The sequence below is a fragment of the Bos javanicus genome, chromosome 15, assembly GCF_032452875.1.
Source record: "Bos javanicus breed banteng chromosome 15, ARS-OSU_banteng_1.0, whole genome shotgun sequence".
Taxonomy (NCBI): domain Eukaryota; kingdom Metazoa; phylum Chordata; class Mammalia; order Artiodactyla; family Bovidae; genus Bos; species Bos javanicus.
This window is the reverse complement of record NC_083882.1, coordinates 35,021,030-35,043,265: the sequence shown is the minus strand read 5'-3', so window position 1 is coordinate 35,043,265 and position 22,236 is coordinate 35,021,030. Positions and strand designations below refer to the sequence as shown.

The 22,236-nt window shown below is 49.0% G+C and overlaps 1 protein-coding gene across 1 annotated transcript in view; it reads left to right on the top strand.

Annotated features, from left to right (window-relative positions):
- Window positions 1–22,236, top strand: part of OTOG (otogelin) — an 86,234-nt gene that overhangs the window by 17,387 nt on the left and 46,611 nt on the right. The window contains exons 17-28 of the mRNA XM_061440662.1: window positions 381–558; window positions 2,510–2,634; window positions 3,517–3,729; window positions 4,345–4,537; window positions 5,880–5,954; window positions 6,191–6,234; window positions 7,737–7,890; window positions 15,827–15,934; window positions 17,369–17,507; window positions 19,463–19,597; window positions 19,890–20,036; window positions 20,340–20,459. Coding sequence (XP_061296646.1) covers window positions 381–558; window positions 2,510–2,634; window positions 3,517–3,729; window positions 4,345–4,537; window positions 5,880–5,954; window positions 6,191–6,234; window positions 7,737–7,890; window positions 15,827–15,934; window positions 17,369–17,507; window positions 19,463–19,597; window positions 19,890–20,036; window positions 20,340–20,459 — 1,631 coding nt within the window. The remainder of the gene's footprint in view (window positions 1–380; window positions 559–2,509; window positions 2,635–3,516; window positions 3,730–4,344; window positions 4,538–5,879; window positions 5,955–6,190; window positions 6,235–7,736; window positions 7,891–15,826; window positions 15,935–17,368; window positions 17,508–19,462; window positions 19,598–19,889; window positions 20,037–20,339; window positions 20,460–22,236) is intronic.

Sequence of the window (22,236 nt, the reverse complement as noted above, 5' to 3'; positions counted from 1 at the left end):
TAAATTTTAAAATTGCTACAATTGAATCTGAAATCATATTTTCAACTTCCTGGTGGCCACTGTGAAAAAAACAAAACCCAAAACGGGTAGTTACAGAATTCTTTTTTGCTAGAGAAGGAAACATACCAATTGCTTAGGGAGGCAAGAAATTTCTCATCTGGGGCTGCTCCGGTAGCTTATCCCTGGGTCCTGATTTCATCATTGACCAGGATTTCTTCAGGACTCCCCAAACCAACCCAGAGCTTCACTTCTTTGTGGCAGAGCTTGACTGTGTGTGAAGACTGGGCTGGGTATGGGGTGAGTGTGGGCTATGCAGGTGATCGCGGTGGATGGGGTGATCTTGTCCGAACTTCCTACATCCCTTCTCTTTCTGTACCTAGACGCCTTTGAGATCCGGAGGCTGTCCTCGGTGTTCCTGCGTGTGAGGACCAATGTGGGTGTGCGGGTGCTCTACGACCGCGAAGGACTGCGGCTCTACCTGCAGGTGGACCAGCGATGGGTGGAGGACACCGTGGGCCTCTGCGGCACCTTCAACGGCAACACGCAGGACGATTTCCTGTATGTGCCCTGGGCCCCGGAACCGGAAGGAGAGGGGGAGGCGGGGCCCTTAAGATATGCACCTGCTGCTAAATCACTTCAGTCGTGTCCAACTCTGTGCGACCCCATAGACAGCAGCCCACCAGGCTCCCCGTCCCTGGGATTCTCCAGGCAAGAACACTGGAGTGGGTTGCCATTTCCTTCTCCAATGCTTGAAAGTGAAAAGTGAAAAGTGAAAGTGAAGTCGCTCAGTCGTGTCCGACTCTTAGCGACCCCATGGACTGCAGCCTACCAGGCTCCTCCACCCATGGGATTTTCCAGGCAAGAGTACTAGAGTGGGGTGCCATTGCCTTCTCCGAAGATATGCACCTGGACACTGTCTAATATTTCTCCAGAACCCCCATGGGTTCTCACTGTGCAAAATATGCATCATTGGTTGTTTATTCCTCTACATTTAAATTTGTTTCTTTAGGGCTTCCCTGGTAGCTCAGCTGGTAAAGAATCCACCTGCAATGCAGGAGACTGATTCGATTCCTGGGTCTGGAAGATCCTCTGGAGAAGGGATAGGCTACCCCTCCAGTATTCTTGGGCTTCCCTGGAGGCGCAGTCAATTAAGCCGCCTGCAACGCGGGACACCTGGGTTTGATCCCTGGGTTGGGAAGATCCCCTGGAGAAGGGCAGGGCAACCCACTCCAGTATTCTTGCCTGGAGAATCCCCATGGACAGGGGACATGGACTGCGGGGCTGCAGTCCATGGTGTCGCAAAGAGCCATACAGGACTGAGCGATTAAGCAGAGCATGTGTTTCTTTAAGGCAGGAGTTCACAGTCTTTCTTGTGCCAAAGAGTCATCCCAAGAGCTTGTTAAAATGCTGACTCCTCGGCATGAACGTAGTTTGGGAACTTGGGAGGGGACAGAAAAAGTCAGACTTTCCAGAAAGAAAAACAAATGATTGATCTTGATGGCTGAAGGTTCTGGTCAGTCCTTCAAGTTACACGCATTGGGTGATGTAGAAAGAAACGTGAGAGTCTTTCTTCAGCCAGAAATGAGAATTTGTTTGGAAAATCAAGAATACAAAAAACTTGAGAGCTTTTCCATGCAGGTACATTTTAAAATGTAGGATCCTACTCTGCCTTGCCTGGTGGACAGCTCCTTGCCTGGTGTCAGGACACCTGGTCAGAATGAGGGGAGCAGACTATGTTTATTTAGTGTGTGTGCTGCTTGCCATACTCCTAGCCGTGAATCCTGGGTGGAATTGGTGTTCTGTGTAACCTGTGTTCTCAATGTTCTGGAGCAGGAATGTGTATGTGGTGGGCGCCAGGCGGAATTTGCCCCTCACGGACCTATGACCTTTGGCCATTGTACCATCTACACCCAGTTTAGTAACCCTTGGAGACTGATGATATCTAGGAAACTTGAGTATCTCCTGCCCCTTGTTGCCCCTTGTGTGACTATTTCCCACCTGGAGAGAGAGGGAGGGAAAAGGAGTCTGGGGGAACTGTCCATGGAGGAGGGTGAAGGAAGTCCTTACTCCGTGAAGTTTGGTTCTTGGTGTCCCTGTTTCTCTCTTTCTGACATGAAGACCCAAGGGTGGGTAGGGAGTGTGAGCTAGTGTATGGCCTCAAACCCATATGGAGCCTGTTAAATGTGATGCATATATGTATGCCTGCACATTTGTAATTGTATGTGTTTGAATGTGTCTGCATAGATCTCCTTTTTGTTTGCGTGTCTGTATATATTTGTGCTGTGTGTGTGTGTGTGTGTGCAGGTGGTATATGTGAACCTATGAATGTTATATATTTGGGAGGGTATGTATGCATCGGAATATGGGTGCTCATGCTTTATGCTTGCCTCTGTGTGTGTGTGCACACGCATGTGTACATGAGCAGGTGGATGCTTACCTGGGTGTATGCTGTGTGTTCACTTGGGTGTGCATGGGCCAGTGTGTGAATGTGGCTCTACCATGGCTGCAGGTCCCCAGTGGGTGTGCCTGAGAGCACTCCACAGCTTTTTGGCAATTCTTGGAAAACGCTGTCTGCCTGCTCCCCGCTGGTCTCTGGCTCCCGGCTGGACCCCTGCGATGTGCATCTGCAAGCCGGTGAGGTGGTTGGGGTCGGGGTGTGGGTGGGTAGGATTGGTTTGAGAGAGATGAGATGGGAGCCTGGGCGTGAGGATGTTGCCCACGTTGGGTAGGAGTGATCAGAAAGGAGGAGCTGTGGGGAGGGGATGGGCCTTCCCTTCTGGTGAGGATCAGGCAGAAGCAAACTTCACGTTCTACCCCGTCACCTGCACACACATCTGTACTGGCTTCCCCATCTCAGGGCAAAAGTCCAGGTCCTCACAGTGGCCCCGCCAGGCCCTGCACTCTCCTCCCATCCCCCTTATCTCACCTCCTCCCCACACCCACCCTCCACCTAGCTCAGCAGCACTGGCCTCCTTGCTTTCTTCTGACCCAGCCTGGTCTGTCTCCTCTCCAGCTCTTTGCACTTGCTGTTCCATTCTTCTGGAATGTTCTTTCTTCATAAACACATGCCTGACTCTCTACCTCTTTCAAGGTTTTAGTCTAACAACATCTTTCCACTGAGGCCTTCCAAACCACTGGGTTTAAAATCACAATTCCCCTCTGCCACCACCTTGCAATCCCCATTTTCCTTCTCAACTTTCTCTCCTTAGATTCTTCACCTTGAATTTACTGTTTGTTTAGGGACGGTCTCCCCAACCCAGAATGCCTGCTACACGAGAGCAGGGACTTTTGCCTGTTTCCTGTTTTGTCCACTCCTGTGACTCCTGACATGAGGAATGCATTGCATGAATGCCTGCACATGTTCACGCACATACATACTGCACATATATACACATACACACATGCACACACACTCCTGTGTACAGTCCCCGCAGCTGTGGGGAGGGAGGGAGAAGCTGGGGCCCAGAGCACCAGGCAAATCAGACCCCTGACCCTCGCCCATTCGTCTGTCTCCAGCCTCCTTTGCCCTGCAGGCCTGCAGCGTGCTCACGGGGGAGCTGTTTGCGCCCTGCTCCGCGTACCTGAGCCCCGTGCCCTACTTTGAGCAGTGCCGCCGAGATGCCTGCCGTTGTGGGCAGCCCTGCCTGTGTGCCACACTGGCTCACTACGCCCACCTGTGCCAGCGCCATGGGCTCCCCGTTGACTTCCGTGCCCGCCTGCCAGGCTGTGGTGAGCACCCCATGCTTGTGTGTCCCATGCTTGTGTGCCCCTGTGAGGGCACTGGAGGAGCCGGAGCTCCAGATCTGAGTTTCCACCTGCCCCCACCCCATGACTGGCTGTGGGAGACCCCAGGGAGCGGGCTGGTGGCCAGGTAAAGAGAGGGCAGCCCCAAGTCAAGGGCCCTGAGAGGATGCTGGAGGGAGCACAGTTGATCTTCACAGCCCATGGAAGTGAGAGAGGCAGAGTGTGTGTGTGTATTTACACACCTGTGTACGTGTGTCTATGTGTGAGTGATGGGGTGAGTGCAAGACTATCAGGGGACGACCTCCACTCCCCCCACAAAATCACTACCTAAGAGGAATGCCCTGCAGAGAGAAGGAAATGCCAATGATAGGGTCCAGGCTGAACTTGGGAGATGGGATCTACCTCTGTGGCTTTGCCTTTCTGGGACAGTGGGAGGCAGACTGGGTTCAAATCCCAGCTGTAACCTTGACCTGCTGTGTGACCTTGGGCGACTGTCTTAACTTCTCTGGCTCTTGGTTCTCTTCTTTATGATGGTGACCCCACTCCACAAACTTGTGGGTGTGCAAGGGAGGCAAAGCACGGTCACATTTCTCACTACAGCGCTGTCCTGTGAGGCCACCAAGGAATACAGCCCGTGTGTGGCTCCGTGTGGACAGACCTGCCAGGACCTGGCTGGCCCTGAGGCCTGTAGGGTCGATGGTGGCAGTGACCTCAGCGGGGACGAGTGTGTGGAGGGCTGTGCCTGCCCACCAGACACCTATCTGGACACCCAGGCTGACCTCTGTGTCCCCAGGTGAGGAGGCTGGCTTGAGCTCTGTGTCAGGGGGTAGTGAAGCTGGGGGTCTCCAGAGCATATGAAACTGGGTACCTACCTGGGCCTCTCCTGTGCCTACTTCACCTCAGTCACAGGGCAGGCCTTGGAGGATAAGCTGGGCTTATCGGACACCCTCCCCACTTCCCACCCAGGCCTCTCTCCCCAACTCTGGCTCTTGGGTCCAGTCTGACTTTGCCACAAGACAGGACAACCCCACAGAGCCGAGAGGGTCTCTGCCCTCATCTCCCCTCTCCTTCCACACATCTTGATTGATCTGGTATGTTCCAGGCATTTCTAGACAATTCAGCAACAAGCAAAACAGAATCCTGACTTCACAAGAGCTCATATTCTAGGTGGTGAGACAGATAAAATAAGCAAATAAACAGAAACTTAACGGATCTGGTGGTAACAAGAGCTACATCGCCAAATACAGCTGAGCGAGCCCAGGGAATCCTGGGGAGGGAGGGGTTGCTCTTTTGTCACATGAGGTGAACCTAGGAGGAAGGCCTTTCTGAGGAGTGGCATGTGAGCGGAGATTTGAGGAAGGAGTACTCCAGGCGAAGGGGACTCGGGGAGCACCCTGAGACCTGGCTGTGGGCGTTCTCCATGCAGCTGGAGGGCAGAGTGGAAGAGGCAGTTGGTGACCTCACAAGATCTCAGGGTTGACTGGCAAGACCCCTGGTCCCCTCCAGGCCTGTTTTTTTTTTTTTTTTTTTTTAATTTGTAAAATGGTATCACATTCAACTGAATGTGGGGACATCAACATGAATGATGGGGGACATATTTGATTCACTCAGAGCCCTTTCTGAGCTGGAGTCCTCGCTTGAGATCCAGATGTGTGCCGTGCCCCCACCCCTTGAGGTTGAGTGTTGTGAGCGAGGGGAGCCTGTGAGGGTTATGTGGGATGGAGGAGGAGTTAGGGAGGGAGAAGATGGTGAGGAACACTGGGGTTGGATGAGTACAGACAACCCGTCCAGCCTTCAACTGCTCTGCTCCAAAGCCTGCACTTGGCTGTAACCAGCTGTTTGAGGTATGGGAGGAGGAAACACAGTCTTTGCCCTCAAATGACCTACAAAGAGGAACCTATGAAAAGGGTCACGTAAGGATCCCCACTTTACAGATCCCCTGTAAGGAAGAGAAAGGGGGGCCTAGCCTGATGTTCAAAATATTTTAACCACCCGTGTGGTATAGGCACTGAGCTGTCAGAGCAGATGCTGGGTGTGAATGCCCCTGGCTGGCTGCAGGGCGGGGTCCCTGTCCTCGGTGGTCCCTGCCCTGACTCCGGAGTCACCTCACCTTTCTCCGTTCCCGGCTTTTACAGGAACCAGTGCTCCTGCCACTTCCAAGGAATGGATTATCCCCCTGGAGACAGCGATGTCCCAACTCTGGGCCACTGGTGAGCTTTCTAGCGGCATTATTATTCCTGTCTTTAAATGGAAGTTGCTGACTAAAGAAAATGCAGCTGGGTGGGACTTTCCATGAAGTGACAGCCTCCCTCTCTGCGCAGGGAGCGAGAGACAGCAGCGGGATGTCTGTCTGAGCTCCGCAGTGACCTGAGTGCAGTGGCTCGGGGTCTCTGGGCCCTGCAGTGACTAGGTGGGCTGACTCCAGTGCTTCTCTCTCTCTCTGCAGCCACTGCAAAGATGGAGTCATGAGCTGTGATAGCGGAGCCCCGGGTAAGGGGGATTGGGAGGGAAGGGGCTCCTTCATGGTGGTGGGATGGGGGAGACGAAGGTTGGGAGCTTGAGGACAGGCCAGGACAAGAAGAGCCCGCCCCAGGTCTCATGCCAAACCACTGTAGTCCTTGTCCTCTCGGGAAAGGCTGCAGCTTAGAGCGTGGCGTTGTGAGATCCTGTCCCAACCTCAGCTCCACTCTAGAGGCTGTCCCTCCTGCTTGTCAAGGAGATGCCGAGACTCTGTCTCCCTCAGGGGTGACCAGCTGGGATATCTGGGCAGTCCTGACCTCCCCTGGCTCCTGGATTTCCTCCATCTGAACCATCACGTGTCTGCTGAGGCTGACTCTGTATCCAGCCCATGTGGGATGTGGGGGTCACAGCAGTGGGGAGGATAGGCTGGGTCTTTGAGACCCTCACAGGCAGTGGAAGTTGGGGTGGGGATGCTGGATGACACAGTGGTGGATTGGCCGGTGAGTGTCTTGGATGGGCAGGGAGCTGGAACCCTCAGAGAGGGCCTTGGAGGGCAGAGGATGCTGCTAAGTGTGAAGACCAGCACAGAGAATATCAGAGAGCAATCACATGGCAGGTGGCTAAGAGCAGAGCCCCTAGACTCAGATACCCCGGCTCCACATCCTGCCCAGCCCTCACCACCTGTGCAGCCCTGAGGAGCTCACTTTACCGCTCTGAGCCTTCACTTCCTCTCTTGCTGTATAACCTGGATGCCTGCGTTCTTCCCACGTTTCCTGTGTATCCCTGAAAGTGCTTCTTTTTGTAGTTCCTGTCCTCAGGTTTCTTCTCTTTGGGACTTTTATCTCATCTCCTGTGTCTATCCCTTTCTCTCTGTTCCATCCCAGGCTTGCCCCATTTTATTGATCTCCCTAAGAAAGATCACTCGCATGGTATAAGTGTACAAGGCCGACTTGACTGAAGGCTCTGGGAGAGAGAGTGGGTATATGTCACAGAAATACAGGTGAACGGGAAGTTGACTTTCCTGTTGTTAAACGTTCCCAGCCACTTTGTCACACTGGGTGGCTGTCCACTTCCTGGCTCTGCTTCTGGTCCCTCTGGGACGCTTCTTCTTTCTTTATCATGTCTTTTGAAAGCAGAAGTGGCTTCTCTCCATCATATGGGAAAATGGGGGATAGTAATACCTCGCAGAGTTGTGGCAGGTTAAGTAAGAAGATGCAGGTGACGGGCCGGGAGCAGTACCCGTGAAAGGACACACCTGGTGGTGGCACCAGTGGTGGTTGTTCTGTTGTGGCACAACACCCGACTCCAGCCCACAGTCGTGTGCTCCTGGGAACCCGAGGGATGCCTCAGGGGCAGCCAGGGCAGCAGAAAGCCTCAGAGCCCCATCTCTGCCTGCATCCCCCAGAGGCTCATCCCCAGGTCTCCCTGCCCGCCCCACCCTCTGCCTCCCAGGAACCCACCCCAGGCCCAGGTGTTGCAAGCATCCTTCTGAGGGTCAAGGCTCTGGCCAGCACCACCCTCTCCTCTTCCAGCTGCTGCCTGCCCAGCGGGCCAGGTCTTTGTGAACTGCAGCGACCTGCATGCCGACCCTGAGCTGAGCAGAGAGAGGACGTGTGAGCAGCAGCTGCTGAACCTGAGCGTGCCAGCCCGCGGGCCCTGCCTCTCAGGATGCGCCTGTCCTCAGGGGTATGTCTCCGTGTTGCCCTGGGTTTCTATCCCTGAAAGGCTGGCAGAACCAGGGACCACAGGGTGGAGTGAGGGGCAGAGAAAACCGCACACAGTCTTGCAGGGAGGCATTAACCCGGGGCTGCCCAGGTACAGCATTATAACTAGTGAGGAATCTGAGAAAGAACAGGAGGGTGGGAAGCCAAGCCTGAGTGGTGTCTACCTCCCTCTGCTTTTCACCAATGTGTGGCCTTAGACAAGGAAGGGGCCTCACTCCTCTGAGGCTCAACTTTTCATCTGAAAAATGGGAATAATAATAATACCTGCTACCTCAAGAAATGGTTGTGAGAATTAAATGAGGTGCTGAAGAGGACACAATGGGTGGGTGCCGAGCCTGCCCTAGAGGTCTCATGGGCTGAAGACCATGAGAGGAAACCCATGTTTAGCTCTTAGCCTTCATCCCTGCAAATTTCTGACCATGTTTAGGGCTCAGGCCTCACCCAGTGGAAGCGGTCTCCCTCCTAGGTGTCTGAGATGCTGCCATCACAGCTGTGATGGGTTACCTGACTTTTATGGGTTGCCTCATGGGTGTTCTGCTTGCCAAGGTGACTGCAAGGGCCCAGCGCCTCACTCTGCCCACTCCTGATGCTGGTCTAGGCTGAGAAGATGGCTGGTTGCCTCGTCTCATGACTTGGCAGCATGGGGCTGCGTCCTTCCACCTGTGCAGAGCTCAGTGCTCAGCTGGGAGTCCCAGGCCAGGCCTGGCAGCCAGAGAAAGTGAGAAGAGGATCAGGGCTTCTAGTGTGCAGAGGGGAGGGAACATTCAGCTGGAGTTTTGCTATTTATAAAACACTTTGGTATAATGATGTCTTTCAATCTCAGAGCATCCTTGGGAGAAAGGAGGGGGAGGATCATTTTTCCAATTTTGCAGATGAGGAATTTGAGGCCAAGGGTTGGATGGAGGGAAGTGGTCTGCCCAAAGATCCATGACCCGAATCCAACTCTGCTTAGTCCAAACCCTACCCTTCGGTTAGAGCATGCTGGCTCTGGGAGGCCTGGGGTCTAGTCCTCTTCACAGAGGTCATGATATAGGTCATGAGCCTGCCCTTTCCCAGACAAAGGCATCCACCAGGGACCCCGGTGAGGTCTGGAGAACTCGCACAGGATCCTAGACCTGAGACTCTGCATTTCTATTAATAACAAGCTCCCACGAGGTGCCAATGTTGCAGGTCTGGGGACCATACGTTGAAGAGCAAGCCTCTAAAGCAATGCCTGACATTAGGGATTAGTTTAACTCAAAAGATCCTGAAACCAGAGTGGGGTTCCCTTTTCAATCCCCAGGCTGTGAAGGGTAGGCTAGGATGTGAAGGTTTCCAAGGGCTGGGTGACCTTTGACAAGTGACATGACCACTTGGGCAACAGTCTTCTTGCCTGTGAGGCCCCACTGCTGTTTGCAGGATTAGTCTGAACGGACAGTACCTGAATCCTCTTCCTCTGCTCCAAGCCTCTCAAAGTTCAATCCATGCCCTGGTGCTGTGCCAAGAGCATCCACAGCCCAGAGGGCTTAGTGTTTGTCACTAGCTATGTGATCTTGGAAAAGTCACTTAATGTTTATGAGCCTGAGTTTGGTCATTCTGTGACTTGAGGGCAGTTAACACCCACCGTGCAGGACTCTAGTGAGATCTGATGAAGACAACAGCTGTGAGGAGCTGCTCGCACTAAGTTCTCCAGAGAACCTTGTCCTCTTCCCCTTGTTAGTGTTGAACCCCTATCAGCTCCTGGCATCTTTGCTGTAGTGACTCATGCTCTGCGCTAAATGCCCTCTGAGGAGTTTCCACACTCCACAGGGGCTTGTCAAAGGGAAATTGCTACAGTCTCAACTGTAAAGGAAGGACAGGCACTTCCTGGCATCGTGGAACATTCTCCTGGGAGCTGGGCTAGGGCTCCCAGTGATAAGTAACAACCCCTGCCTGGGCCCCTCTGGGTCCCTGGTCCCCCTGCCACCCTCCTAGTGTTTCGTAGAATCTCTGGGTGTGTGTATTGCTCCTGGGCTCCTGCAGGCATCTGGCGCTCTCTGTGCTGCTCCCAATTCTTCTGCATCTTGATGCTGAGCCAAGGGCTCTGGGGTCACAAGGCAATGTAGCACAGTGGTTAGGAGCATGGACTCTGGAGTCAGGCTTGTGTCCTGATTCCACCTCTTACTGGGTGGGCCAATTAACTTCCCTGAGGTTCAGTTTCCTCATCTGGAAAATGGCACAGAGTAAGCACTCTATGGCACCCACTCCTGTACTCTTGCCTGGAAAATCCCGTGGATGGAGGAGCCCAGTAGGCTTCGGTCCATGGGGTTGCTCAGAGTCGGACAGGACTGAGCTACTTCACTTTCACTTTTTGCCTTCATGCATTGGAGAAGGAAATGGCAACCCACTCCAGTATTCTTGCCTGGAGAATCCCAGGGACAGGGGAGCCTGGTGGGCTGCCGTCTATGGGGTCGCACAGAGTCGGACACGACTGAAGCGACTTAGCAGCAGCAAGCACTCTATGTGAGTGATAGCACTGTCTTCCTTTACTTGGATTCTATGCATTTGCAAATGCCCCTGAGGAGAGACTCCCTTAGCAGTTAAGGAGAAAGAGCTCCACAAACTGAGGCCCAGAGCTCCTCCCTGCATATTCCTGTCTGTGGTGGGCACACAGAAGGTGCTAAGGATACACGCAGGTCTGCAAAAGCCCAAGAGGGAGCCGTGGATGGTGGGTGCCAAGGAAGGGCCTGAGGGTGAAGATGGAAGGTGATGAGCCGTCCATCACTGGTGTCTGATTCAATTATGGGGAAAGGAAGGACAAGAAACCAATATTTATCGTGTATCTACCAAGTGCTAGGCAGTGTGCCCAGGTCTATAATTAAATTCTCTTGATGACCTTCGGAGGAAGGTGTCATTATCCCCTTTTTACCTGTGAGAAAAACGGAGACTTAGAAAGGTTAAATGGCCTCAGGTAGAACATAACCACATGCTTTTTTATTTTTTCCTCTAGCAACCACAATGAAATGTTGGTAATGGAGTTAAAAAAAATGTATAAATCACCAGGGACAAAGGGAACGAGAATGGGATGACAGTGGCATGAGATAGGCCAATAGTTTTTGAAGAAGGAACCAGGGTGGCTACGTAGAAACTGACCCTGCAGAGCAGAGGTTGACGCTGATGCTTGTAGAGGGGAAGGCCAAGGAGAAGCAGGCTACCTGGTGTTGGCAGCTTCAGGAACAGGACGCTCCAGGCATCTCAGAAGAGCCGGTGGTGGGAGCAAGACAGTGGGATAAGTGGCAAGTCTGTGTAAGGAGCAGTTAAATGCCCGGATTCCCTTACCCCATCCAGCAGGAGAAAGACAGTAAGAATTTCTAGAAAAGTCAAATCAGAGACTTTGATCCTGGGGACAGAGGCAGGGATGAGATGCAGAGGGACGACAGGGAGATGAGTGAAAGCCAACTGGGGCCCAGCCCACTTCCCCGGCTTGGTTCCTGGGATGGTGACATCAAAGTTTTTGCCTCCCAGGTCAGAAAGGGAAGAGGATTCTAATCCTGAAAATTGGCTGGGCAAAAAAAAAAAAAAAAAAAATTCCTCCAGAAACTGACATTTTGGGGCATCCTCAACAAAATGATGACCCCCTGGCTTAAATATGGAGCTTCCAATCAATATATACGTAAAACACACAGATCGTAAGCATATAGTTTGCTGTGCACGTGTGCTTGGTCGCTTCAGTCGTGTCCGACTTTGCGACCCTGTGGACTGCAGCCCTCCAGGCTCCTCCACCCATAGGATTCTCCAGGCAAGAATACCGGAGTGGGTTGCCATTTCCTTCTCCAGGGGATCTTCCCAACCCAGGGATCTAATGCCGCTGCATCTCTTGTGTCTCTTTGCATTGGCAGGCAGGTTCTTTTTTTCTATTTAATATAAATTTATTTATTTTAATTGGAGGCTAATTACTTTACAATATCGTATTGGTTTTGCCATACATCAACATGAATCCGCCACGGGTATACACATGTTCCCCATCCTGAACCCCCCTCCCACCTCCCTCCCCGTACCATCCCTCTGGGTCATCCCAGTGCACCAGCCCCAAGCATCCTGTATCATGCATCCAACCTGGACTGGCGATTCGTTTCTTATATGATATTATACATGTTTCAATGCCATTCTCCCAAATCATACCCCCCCCTCCCTCTCCCACAGAGTCCAGGTTCTTTACCACCAGTGCCCCCTGGGAAGCCCCATACAGTTTGCTGAGCTTTGACAAATTTATACCCTCTTGTAACCCACACCTCCATCAAGATATAGAATGCTTCTTCCCCCTCAAAAAATTTATTGTGCCCTATGTCTTTTCCCAGTTGGTATCTCCCCGTACCCCTTCACCATAGTTCTTTATTTTTGGCATAAATAGGCTTTACCTGTTCTAGAACGTCATGAAAATAGAGTCATACAGTATCTACCCTTTGATGTCTGACTTCTCCTTAGCATATGTCTTTGACTGATCCATTGTTGCATTTCCCAGTCGTTTGCTTCTTTTTATTGGTCAGTAGTATTCCATTGTATGAATATATTATAATTAAATCATCCACTCAAATGTTGATACATATTTAGGTTATTTGCAGTTTGGGCTATTTTAAATAAGGTTGCTTTCTCTTGGAAGAGCACTTCAGTGTGGAATGAGTGGAAGGGTAGATGTACATTTCACTACGTAAAAAATTGCCAAACTATTTTCCAAAGAATTTGTACTATTTCACGCTCTCATCGTGTGAGAGTTCTGGCTGCTCTATATCCTCACTAACACTCGATGTTTTCAGGCTCTCTCATTTTTGTTATTTTAGTGAGAACGTAGTCAAATAACATTATGGTTTTAATTTGTATTTCCCTAGTGACTAGTGAGGAGTACTTTTTCATGTGTTGTTTGGTCATTTGCATATCTTCATTTGTAAAGTGTCCAGTTAAGTCTTTTGCTCACTTTTTATTTAGCTGATTTTTTAAAAAATTGAGTTGCAGAAGTTCTTTATATATTCTGGATGCAAGTCCTTTCTCGGATATATGTATAACAAATATTTTCTCCTAGTCTGTGGTTTGCCTGTTCATTTATTTAAAAAGTCTTAATATGTCCAAACAGTTCTGATGAGCAGAAGTTTAAAATGTTGGTGATATCTACCTTGGCAATTTTTTCCTTATGATGCTGTCTGTGTTCTAAGACATCTTTGCCACAATACCAAAGATATTCTTCTATATACCCTCTAGGAGCTTTATAAATTTTGCTTTTACATTTGGGTCTATAGTTGATCTAAAATTATTGTATTTTGGTATCTGCTATAAAATGGAGTCACTTCATTGTATTTTTTTCTGATGGATATCCAGTGGTTCTAGTCCCATTTAAGAAGGATTTTCCCTGTTGAATTGTTTTGGCACTTAAAAAAAAAAATCAATTGACTGTATAAACGTGGGTCTATTTCAGGACTCTTTCTTCTGTTTCATTGATCTATTTGTCTATCCTTAGGCCAATATCACTCTGTCTTGATTTCTGAAGGTTTATAGTAAGTCCTGAAATCAGAAGTTGATAGTGCCCTGACTTTGTTCCTTTTCAAAGTTTTTTGGACACTTCTAGGTTTTTGAATTTCCATGTAAATTTATGATAAACTTGTCAGTTTATACAAAATGGCCATTGGAATTTTGATTGGGATTGTGCTGCACCTATAGATCAGTTTGGGAGAACTGACGTCTTCATACTAGTGGGTCCTCTAATCTGCAAGTAGGTCACCATTGTTCCACTTCCTGGGCCTTCTTTAATTTCTCTCAGCAGTGTTTCCTAGTTTTCACCCAGAGGTTTACACATTTGTCATTGAATTATTTATAGATATTTAGTGTTTTTGCTGTTCATCCCATAGAAGTTGTCAAATTTATAGGCACGTCAATGATAATTTTTTTTGCCTGTTTGTTCTATCATTAATGGAGAAGAATGTTAAAATCTCCAACTATAATTGTGCTTTTGTCTTTTTTCTCCTTCAGTTCTGTGAGTTTTTGCTTTTGTTTTTGAAGCTCTGATATTTGGTACATACCCATTTAAGATTCTTATGTTCTGCTGATAAACTGATCTTTTAAAAATTAATTTATTTATTTTAATTGGAGGCTAATTACTTTACAATATTGTGGTGATTTTTGCCATACAGCGACATGCTTATTTTTTTTTTTAATTATTTATTTATTTGGCTATGCCAGGACATGTTGTGGACATGGGATCTTTGATCTTCGTTGCCGCATGTGGGAGTCTTTTTTTCTTTTTCTTTTTTTTTTTTTTATGTTGCAGCATATGGGATTTAGTTCCCTGCCCAGGGATCAAACCCAGGCCCCCTGCATTGGAAGTGCAGTCTTAGCCACAGGACCACCAGGGAAATCTCTGACTGTTATTATTATGAAATATCCCTTTTTATTAGAGTTAATGTTATTTGTCTTGAAGTATACTTTGTGTAAGTTTAATATAGCCACTCTGTCTCTCTTGTAACTAGTGTTTACATGGTATCTTTTCCTATCATTTTGCTTTTCATTTATTTGTGCTATTATATTAATATTTCAACTATATCTTTAGGAAACAGAGTACAGTTGAGTCTTGCTTTTTTAGCCAGTGTTACAGTTTTTCCCTTGTAATTAGACAGTTTATGCATTTGCCTTTAATAATTGGGTTGAATTTAACATTACAATCTTATTTGTTATTTGTCTTTGTTTTTTCTTCTTTTCTTTCTTATTTGGGTTAAGTAACTTTAGTCTCCTATTTTTTCTCCTTTATTTCATTTAAAATATATAGATTAGTATTTTTAATCTATATATTTTTTAATTTATTATTTTTTTGGCTGCACTGCATGATATGTGGAATCTTAGTTCCCCAACCAGGGATCCAACCTACGCCTTCTGCATTGAAAGTGCAGAGTCTTTAACTATTGGACTGCCAGGGACGTTCCTATATCCTGATATTTTTTGTTTTATTTTTGTAGTTCTCTAAAGATTACAATATGTATCTTTCATTTATCACCATCTACTATGAATTGATGTTTTCCCACTTTATGTAGACTACTTGCAACAGCCTGCTTTCATTTACTTCCTTCTTGTCCTTTTTATTGTTATTATCATACATTTTACTTCTACCTGTGTTAGAAACCCCACAATTAATTGACATTAAGTGAAAGTGAAAGTCACTCAGTCGTGTCTGACTCTTTGTGACCCCATGGACTATACAGTCCCTGGAATTCTCCAGGCCAGAATACTGTGGTGTAGCTTTCCCTTCTCCAGGAGATCTTCCCAACCCAGGGATCAAACCCAGGTCTCCCACATTGCAGGCGGATTCTTTACCAGCTGAGTCACAAGGGCAGACCAACTCATGTCCAGTTGACATTAATCTTGCTCTAAATGCTCAGTTATCTCTTAAAGAAATTAAGAAATAATTTTTAAAAATGTTTACCACCATATTTTCCACTTTTGGAGTTGTTCATTCCTTCAGGTGGATCTGAGTTTCCATCTTCCTGAAAAATTCCCTTTCACATTTCTTTCCAGTGCAAGTCTCCTAGTTACTCCATGAGCCACCTGCATAGAAGGGTCCATGCCCATGCCCATGGTGTGTTCATTAGTGTACAGCTAGTGTCCACGGGACAGCTGGCATCTAGCCTGGCCGGGGGGTGTGGCTGGTAGAGCTGAGCCTTGCTTCCCGATGGATGGCAGAGACTTCTGACCTGGGCCAAGCCTGCCTCTCATGTTCCAGTTGCTGAGGTAGCTCTGAACCTCACTGGGCAGGAGCAGGATGGTGGTAGGTACATGTTCACTGTCTTCCAGGGTAAATGCTGAGAAGCCATCCCAGGGCATCCATGTGGCCACAAGGTCGTCCACAGGTGGCAGAGATGGAAGGGTGCCCTCCTGACCATCTGCCCACTGTGTCCTTACAGCCTGCTCAGACATGGGGATGCCTGCTTTCTGCCAGAGGAGTGCCCATGCGCTTGGAAAGGGAAGGAGTACTACCCTGGGGACCAGGTCATGTCTCCCTGCCATTCCTGGTAAGTGAGGGCCCCATCCAGCCTCTACTTTTTGTTGGGGCTGAGAGTGGATATGGGATGTGTGATTGTGAGTACAGTCTAGCATTCCCCCTTCAACCATGTTCATATTTATCTTGTGTGATTGTGTGCTCCGTAGGGGTTTGTGTATATATACAAATATGCATAGAAAGAATTTGAGGAAATGTTTCTGTGACTATAAATATCAATGTGAGTTTGTTCATACGTGTATATGAATGTGTGTGCGTGTGTATTTGTAACCGTGATGATGTGTTTGTGTATTTATATGGATGTGTGTCAGTACATGTTCAAAATGCATAGACTGCACATGTGAGTGTATATGCACATTCATGTGCATGAAAAAAATGGACATTCAGATCATGTTATTCCCATGATGAAATCCTCTGAGCACTCCCTCTCTCACTGCTAGCAAAGCTACTATTCTTACAGTGGTCTTCTAGGACCTACGGGATCGGAATCTCTGTTACCTACCCAAGTTCCTCCTCTCCTCCTACTCTCTCTATTCTAGCCATGTTGTCTTCCAGAATGTTCTTCAGGACCTTTGCAAAAGCTGTACCCTCTGCCCAGAACACTGTTTTTCCAAATATCCATATACATAATTTTCTCACACCCATTAAATCTCTGCTCACCTGTCCTTCTGTCCATCTTATTTAAAATTGCAACCCACCCCCACACACATTCCCAGTCCTTACCTTGTTCCTTTCCCCACATAGTACTCATTACCTTCTAACTATTACCTACTTGGGGCTTCCCAGGTAGCTCAGCAGTAAAATAATCCATTTGCAATGCAGGAGATGCAGGCTTGATCCCTGGGTTGGGAAGATCCTCTGGAGGAGGATATGATACCCCACTCCAGCGTTCTTGCCTGGAAAATTTCATGGACAGAGAAGCCTGGTGGGCTACAGTGCATGGGGCCACAAAGAGTCGGACACAACTGAACGACTGTGCACACACACACACACGTTACCTACTCATGCTTACTTATTATGTTTTATTATTTAGTGTGTATCTTCCTCCTTTAGAATACAAGCTTCACAAAGGCAGAAGATTTTTTGCTGTTTTGTTCACTGATGTAGCTCAGACTCCTAGAATAATGCCTGGGATATGGGAGATGCTTATTACTTGTTGAATGAATGAATGATTGAAGTGGCAAAGAGAGTGTGGATATTGGAGTTGAATCGATCTTGGGTCAGTCTTGGCTCTGTTATTGATTGATTTAACTTTCTGAACCCCAGTGTCTCTTGCATAAAATGGGGACCCACCCTCGTATCCTTTGGGCCTTTGTTGGAGGTCGATGATTGTTGACACTCAGCCCAGGGGTACACAGTGGGTACTCGATGGGCAGTGGCCCCACTGTGGGTGCTCAGGGTGGGGGCGGGGCACACCCTGTGAGGGGTCTGGGCGCGTGTGTTTCAGCGTGTGCCAGCGCGGCTCGTTCCAGTGCACCCTCCACCCCTGTGCCTCCACCTGCACAGCCTATGGTGACCGGCATTACCGCACGTTTGATGGGCTCCCATTTGACTTCGTGGGGGCGTGCAAAGTGCACCTGGTCAAGGTGAGCACCTGCGTATGTCTGCACAGTTGGCTCCATGGGTCCCCAGAGCAGCTGATGCATAATTGGATGGTTGGGGCGGGAGGATCTAAGCCCTGGTGTTTGGCAATTCAGAGCCTCAAAGAGGTGCTGAGGAGCAAGATCAGGGCTGGACAGAGCCCACCAGTTATAAATACCCCAATGCCTGTCCACTCACCATTATAACCTTCTTGGGTGCCAATGGGTTTATAGTAAAAACGAATACTTTCTGGGCTCTCATTAGATGCTGGGTGGTCTACCAAGCCATTTTAAAGCATTATTTCACTTAATTCTTACAGCAACCCTAAATGACAGAGTTTATTGAGCCCATGTTAGGGATGGAGCAAATTGGGCTGAGGAAAGTTGGCATCTCACCCAGGTCGCACACAGTCAGTGACAGAATTGGGGTCAAGCTGGAACCAAGAAATCTGACTGGAGAGTTGGTGTGTAAAGGAGTCATGTGTTAAAGCCACCAGCTCACGCAGAGGAAAAGGAATGGTGATGTAGGAGAGCATCTTAAAGGCAGGATCCCCTCCAGGAGGAGAAGAGGGTACCAACAGGGCAGGTGGGAGAGGCCTCAGGCCCTTTGGCTAAGGGCCTGTCCATCTCATCAAATAATAGTAATAGTAATACCTTTTATGGGCTCCCCTTGTGGCTCAGCTGGTAAAGAATCCGCCTGCAATGTGGGAGACCTGGGTTTGATCCCTGGGTTGGGAAGATCCCCTGGAAAAGGGAAAGGCTACCCATTCCAGTATTCTGACCTAGAGAATTCTATGGACTGTATAGTCCATGGGTCAGAAAGAGTCAGACACGACTGAGCGACTTTCACTTTCACTTTCAATACTTCTTATGAAATAAGCCCTATCTATGGCGCAGGCACTGTGCTGGGGTTTTTCATATAATTTAAATGATTCCACAAGACAAAGGTGATAGGTCTTGTTTTATTTTATTTGTTAAATCTCAAAGGCTTTGCATGCTCTTCGCTCACATTTAAAACAATGGAGAGGCATATATTAAAAACGAATATCCCTCTTTGCATCTCTTCTGTTCCTGTTGCCTGCTGAATAAGCGCTCATAACAGACAGGAGTGAATCCTGCAGGAACATGAGCAGGATTCCGCAATCTGCTTTCATCACTTGATAGTATACTTTGGACATTTTCTCATATGGTTGGTAAATTTCTCTTCTTTCTGTAGAATTCCACAGAAAGGATGTGCTCTAGTTTGTTTTATTATCCACCAGTATTTAATTACTCAATGAATACTTGTGTAGATGTGTCCCTAGACTCTTAGAAGTAGAATTTCTATAAAAGTTATCCCTTTAGAATGTTGTCTGGTGCGGCTGCTGCTGCTAAGTTGCTTCAGTAGTGTCTTACTCTGTGCGACCCCATAGACGGCAGCCCACCAGGCTCCCCCGTCCCTGGGATTCTCCAGGCAAGAACACTGGAGTGGGTTGCCATTTCCTTCTCCAATGCATGAAAGTGAAAAAGTAAAGTGAAGTCGTTCAGTCGTGTCTGACTCTTCGCGACCCCATGGACTGCAGCCCACCAGGCCCCTCCATCCATGGGATTTTCCAGGCAAGAGTACTGGAGTGGGGTGCCATCGCCTTCTCCGTGTATGGAGCAGATTGCCCTCCAAAAAGGCTTACACTACCATCATCAGTGTCTGTAAGACAGTGCTCCTTCCCTCACACTCCCGTCAGCACCAGTCGTCCCTATTATATATTCATTCATCAAACACTTTTTGGAGAGTCCCTACATACACCAGGCACCCAAAACAAAACTAAGCTTCGGAGAACTGAAGTAAGTTGCCCAAAGTCACACCACTCATATGAAGCAGGAGTGGGTTGAAAACCTCTTCAGAGTCTGCATCCTTCTACCCCGTGCCTCTCAACAAAATCTCTTCTTGCCCTGGTTTATTGCGCTAACTTATTTCTCCCCAGAGCACATCGGATTTCAGCTTCTCTGTGATTGTAGAAAATGTAAACTGTTACAGCTCTGGCATCATCTGCAGGAAATTTATTTCCATCAACGTGGGGAACTCACTCATTATCTTCGATGACGACTCAGGAAATCCCGTAAGGCCTGGTGCAGGGAAGGTTGTATGGACAGTTTGCTGGTTGAAAGCGGGCAGAAGAGGGTTAAGGACTGGCTTCCTTATCACAGCTCTTTCTCTTGGAGCCATTGAGTGATCAGCCCAGATTGAGTTCCTTGGTCATGGCCAGGGACCCAGAGGTCACTGTCAGGACATGAGGGAAGCAGAGGAATTGGTGAACTCCTGGGGCTGGGCAGTGACTTGTTGCCAGGCCCAGCTGACCCAGCTGCTGGGGGATGCTCTGGCTTCAAGAATGCCCATCTCTGTCCCCCTAGAGCCCGGAGAGCTTCCTGGACGAGAAGCAGCAGGTCCACACGTGGCGGGCAGGGTTTTTCACGCTGGTGCATTTCCCACGGGAGCACATCACGCTCTTATGGGACCAGAGAACCACAGTGCACGTCCAGGCTGGGCCACAGTGGCAGGTAGTCACGTGCGCAGTGACCCACATCAGTGCTGTGCTCCTCTTAGAGCCAAGGAGCCCCTGGGTGTCCTTGCATGAGCTGTACCCTCGCCAAAAAGCCAGGAGCATCATACCTCTGTCCTCTCTGCCCCACCCTTCCCTGGGCCCCTTCTCTGACTCTCCTATCTCTCTGCACTCTGTGACCCCAGCAGCTGTTTCTAGGCCCATGACAGACTCGTAGGCTTATGGCCACCTTCGCACCCCCCAACCCCGCCTGTGGTTCACCCTGGGAATGCCTGAGACTGATCATTCTCTCTTCTTTCAGGGCCAGCTGGCAGGACTCTGTGGGAACTTTGACTTAAAGACTGTCAACGAGATGAGGACCCCAGAGAACTTAGAATTAACTAACCCCCAGGAGTTTGGTGGCAGTTGGGCTGCAGTTGAGGTAAAGCCTCTCCAAGCTGGCTCACTCCTCTCACCCAGATGGACCCTAGTCAGCACTGAGAGAACCTGGTCACAGGTCAGGGCAGAAGGACATCGGTGCAAGGCTGCTCCCACAACCCACTGTCAGCCTCTGACCTGGCATCCTCAGCCCTGTGGCCTGAGAACATGCACCGTCATCCCATCTCACAAGTCAGTCCCTGGACCAAGACCTGGTGGGAGAGCTGAGGCTGGGAAGGAGACAGAGTCTCTGCCCTAGGAGAGGTGACCACCCAGTAGGGAAGATGAGGCTTATTGAAGCAGGACCATTTTTTCCATCTCTGTGCCAATAGGTCTAGCACAGAGGAGAGACCAAGAGAGATCTACATGGGTTGAGGCAATCAGAGAAGACTTCCTGAAGGTGGTGGGACTAGTGTGGTACTTAAAGGATAGACAATATTTGGATGGCTGAATGTATCTGAGAAGACCTCTGAGAGGGTGGACAATATTATCAGAGGTAGAAATTATACATGTCTCTGAGGTTTGGAAGATGTCTGACTGAGGCTGCCAAGCTGTGAGCGGTGAGGGGACACAGCACTGAACTGAGAGCAATAGACCTGGGTTCTTGTCTTAGACCATCCAGGGACTTGCTTGGCGACCTTGAATAAGCCCCAGCTTCTCTGTGATCTTCTGTGAAGTGAAGGAGCTGGAAGAGGAATGGTGGATACGTTTTACCTCGTGTGACAAACCTGATCAGTCAGATGAGGCTGCCTAGGAAGCCATGTTGGGAAGTGCCAACACTGTGTCAGGTTCATCTGGAAGAACTGCGATTGATTAGTTATGTCTGCCATGGATGCTGCATTAGAGAGTGGTGACGCGAGTGTTACACATTTGCCTTTCCTGGACTGAGTGATCTTCCGTTCCTGATTCTCTGTTGGAGAGTAGATAGAGAGAAGCCTATATAGACTGGAGTTAGGGGAGCAGTTAGTCATGGCATGGAGCTCAGTGAAATCCTGAGGTGGGACAAATCTTTTCTCAAAGCCTCAAAAAAGTGTGTTTTTAACAGAGAAGCTGAATGGGTGATTAACTTTCATTACTTCCTTCCTTTTACCCACCCCCTAATGTTATTTCTCTCTCAGTAATTCCTATGGGCATACTCTGGGGGGCTCAAGTGACAATGTAGGCCCAAGGATGGAGGCTCAGCAGACATCAGGGTGATCTGTATTCGTCCCCTCTAGCAGGATAACAACATAACTATAGACTTAGCAGCATCCTGTCACACACACGGATTATCTCACAGTTTCTGTGGGTCAAGAATCACGGTTCAGACTCAGTTCTCTGCATACAGTATCACAGGCTGCAAGTCAAGGTGCCAGCCAGGGCTGGGCTCTCATCTGAAGGTGCCCCTGGAGAGGGATCTCCTTTTCCAGCCACTCTTGTGGCTGTTGACAGCATCTGAGAGAACTGAGAACTTTCATTTTTTTGCACACTGTTGGCCCAGGATGACCCTCAGCTCCTAGAGAACACCCACAATTCCTGCCATGTGCCATTCACAGTCAGCAAGAGAGGGACTCCAGCCAGATGGGCCCTGCAGGCTTACGTAACATGATCATATGCAGTCACTGACACATAACCACATCCACGCGTCACCTTTCCCATCTCCTGTTGGCTTGTCAGTTTGGTCCCTCCCACATTCAAGGGCAGGGGATTATCCAAGGACATGAACACAGGAGGCCAGCCTCAAGGGAGCCGCTCCAGGAGTCCCTCCACCACATCAGGCAGCGGGTGTGTGAGGGGTCAGG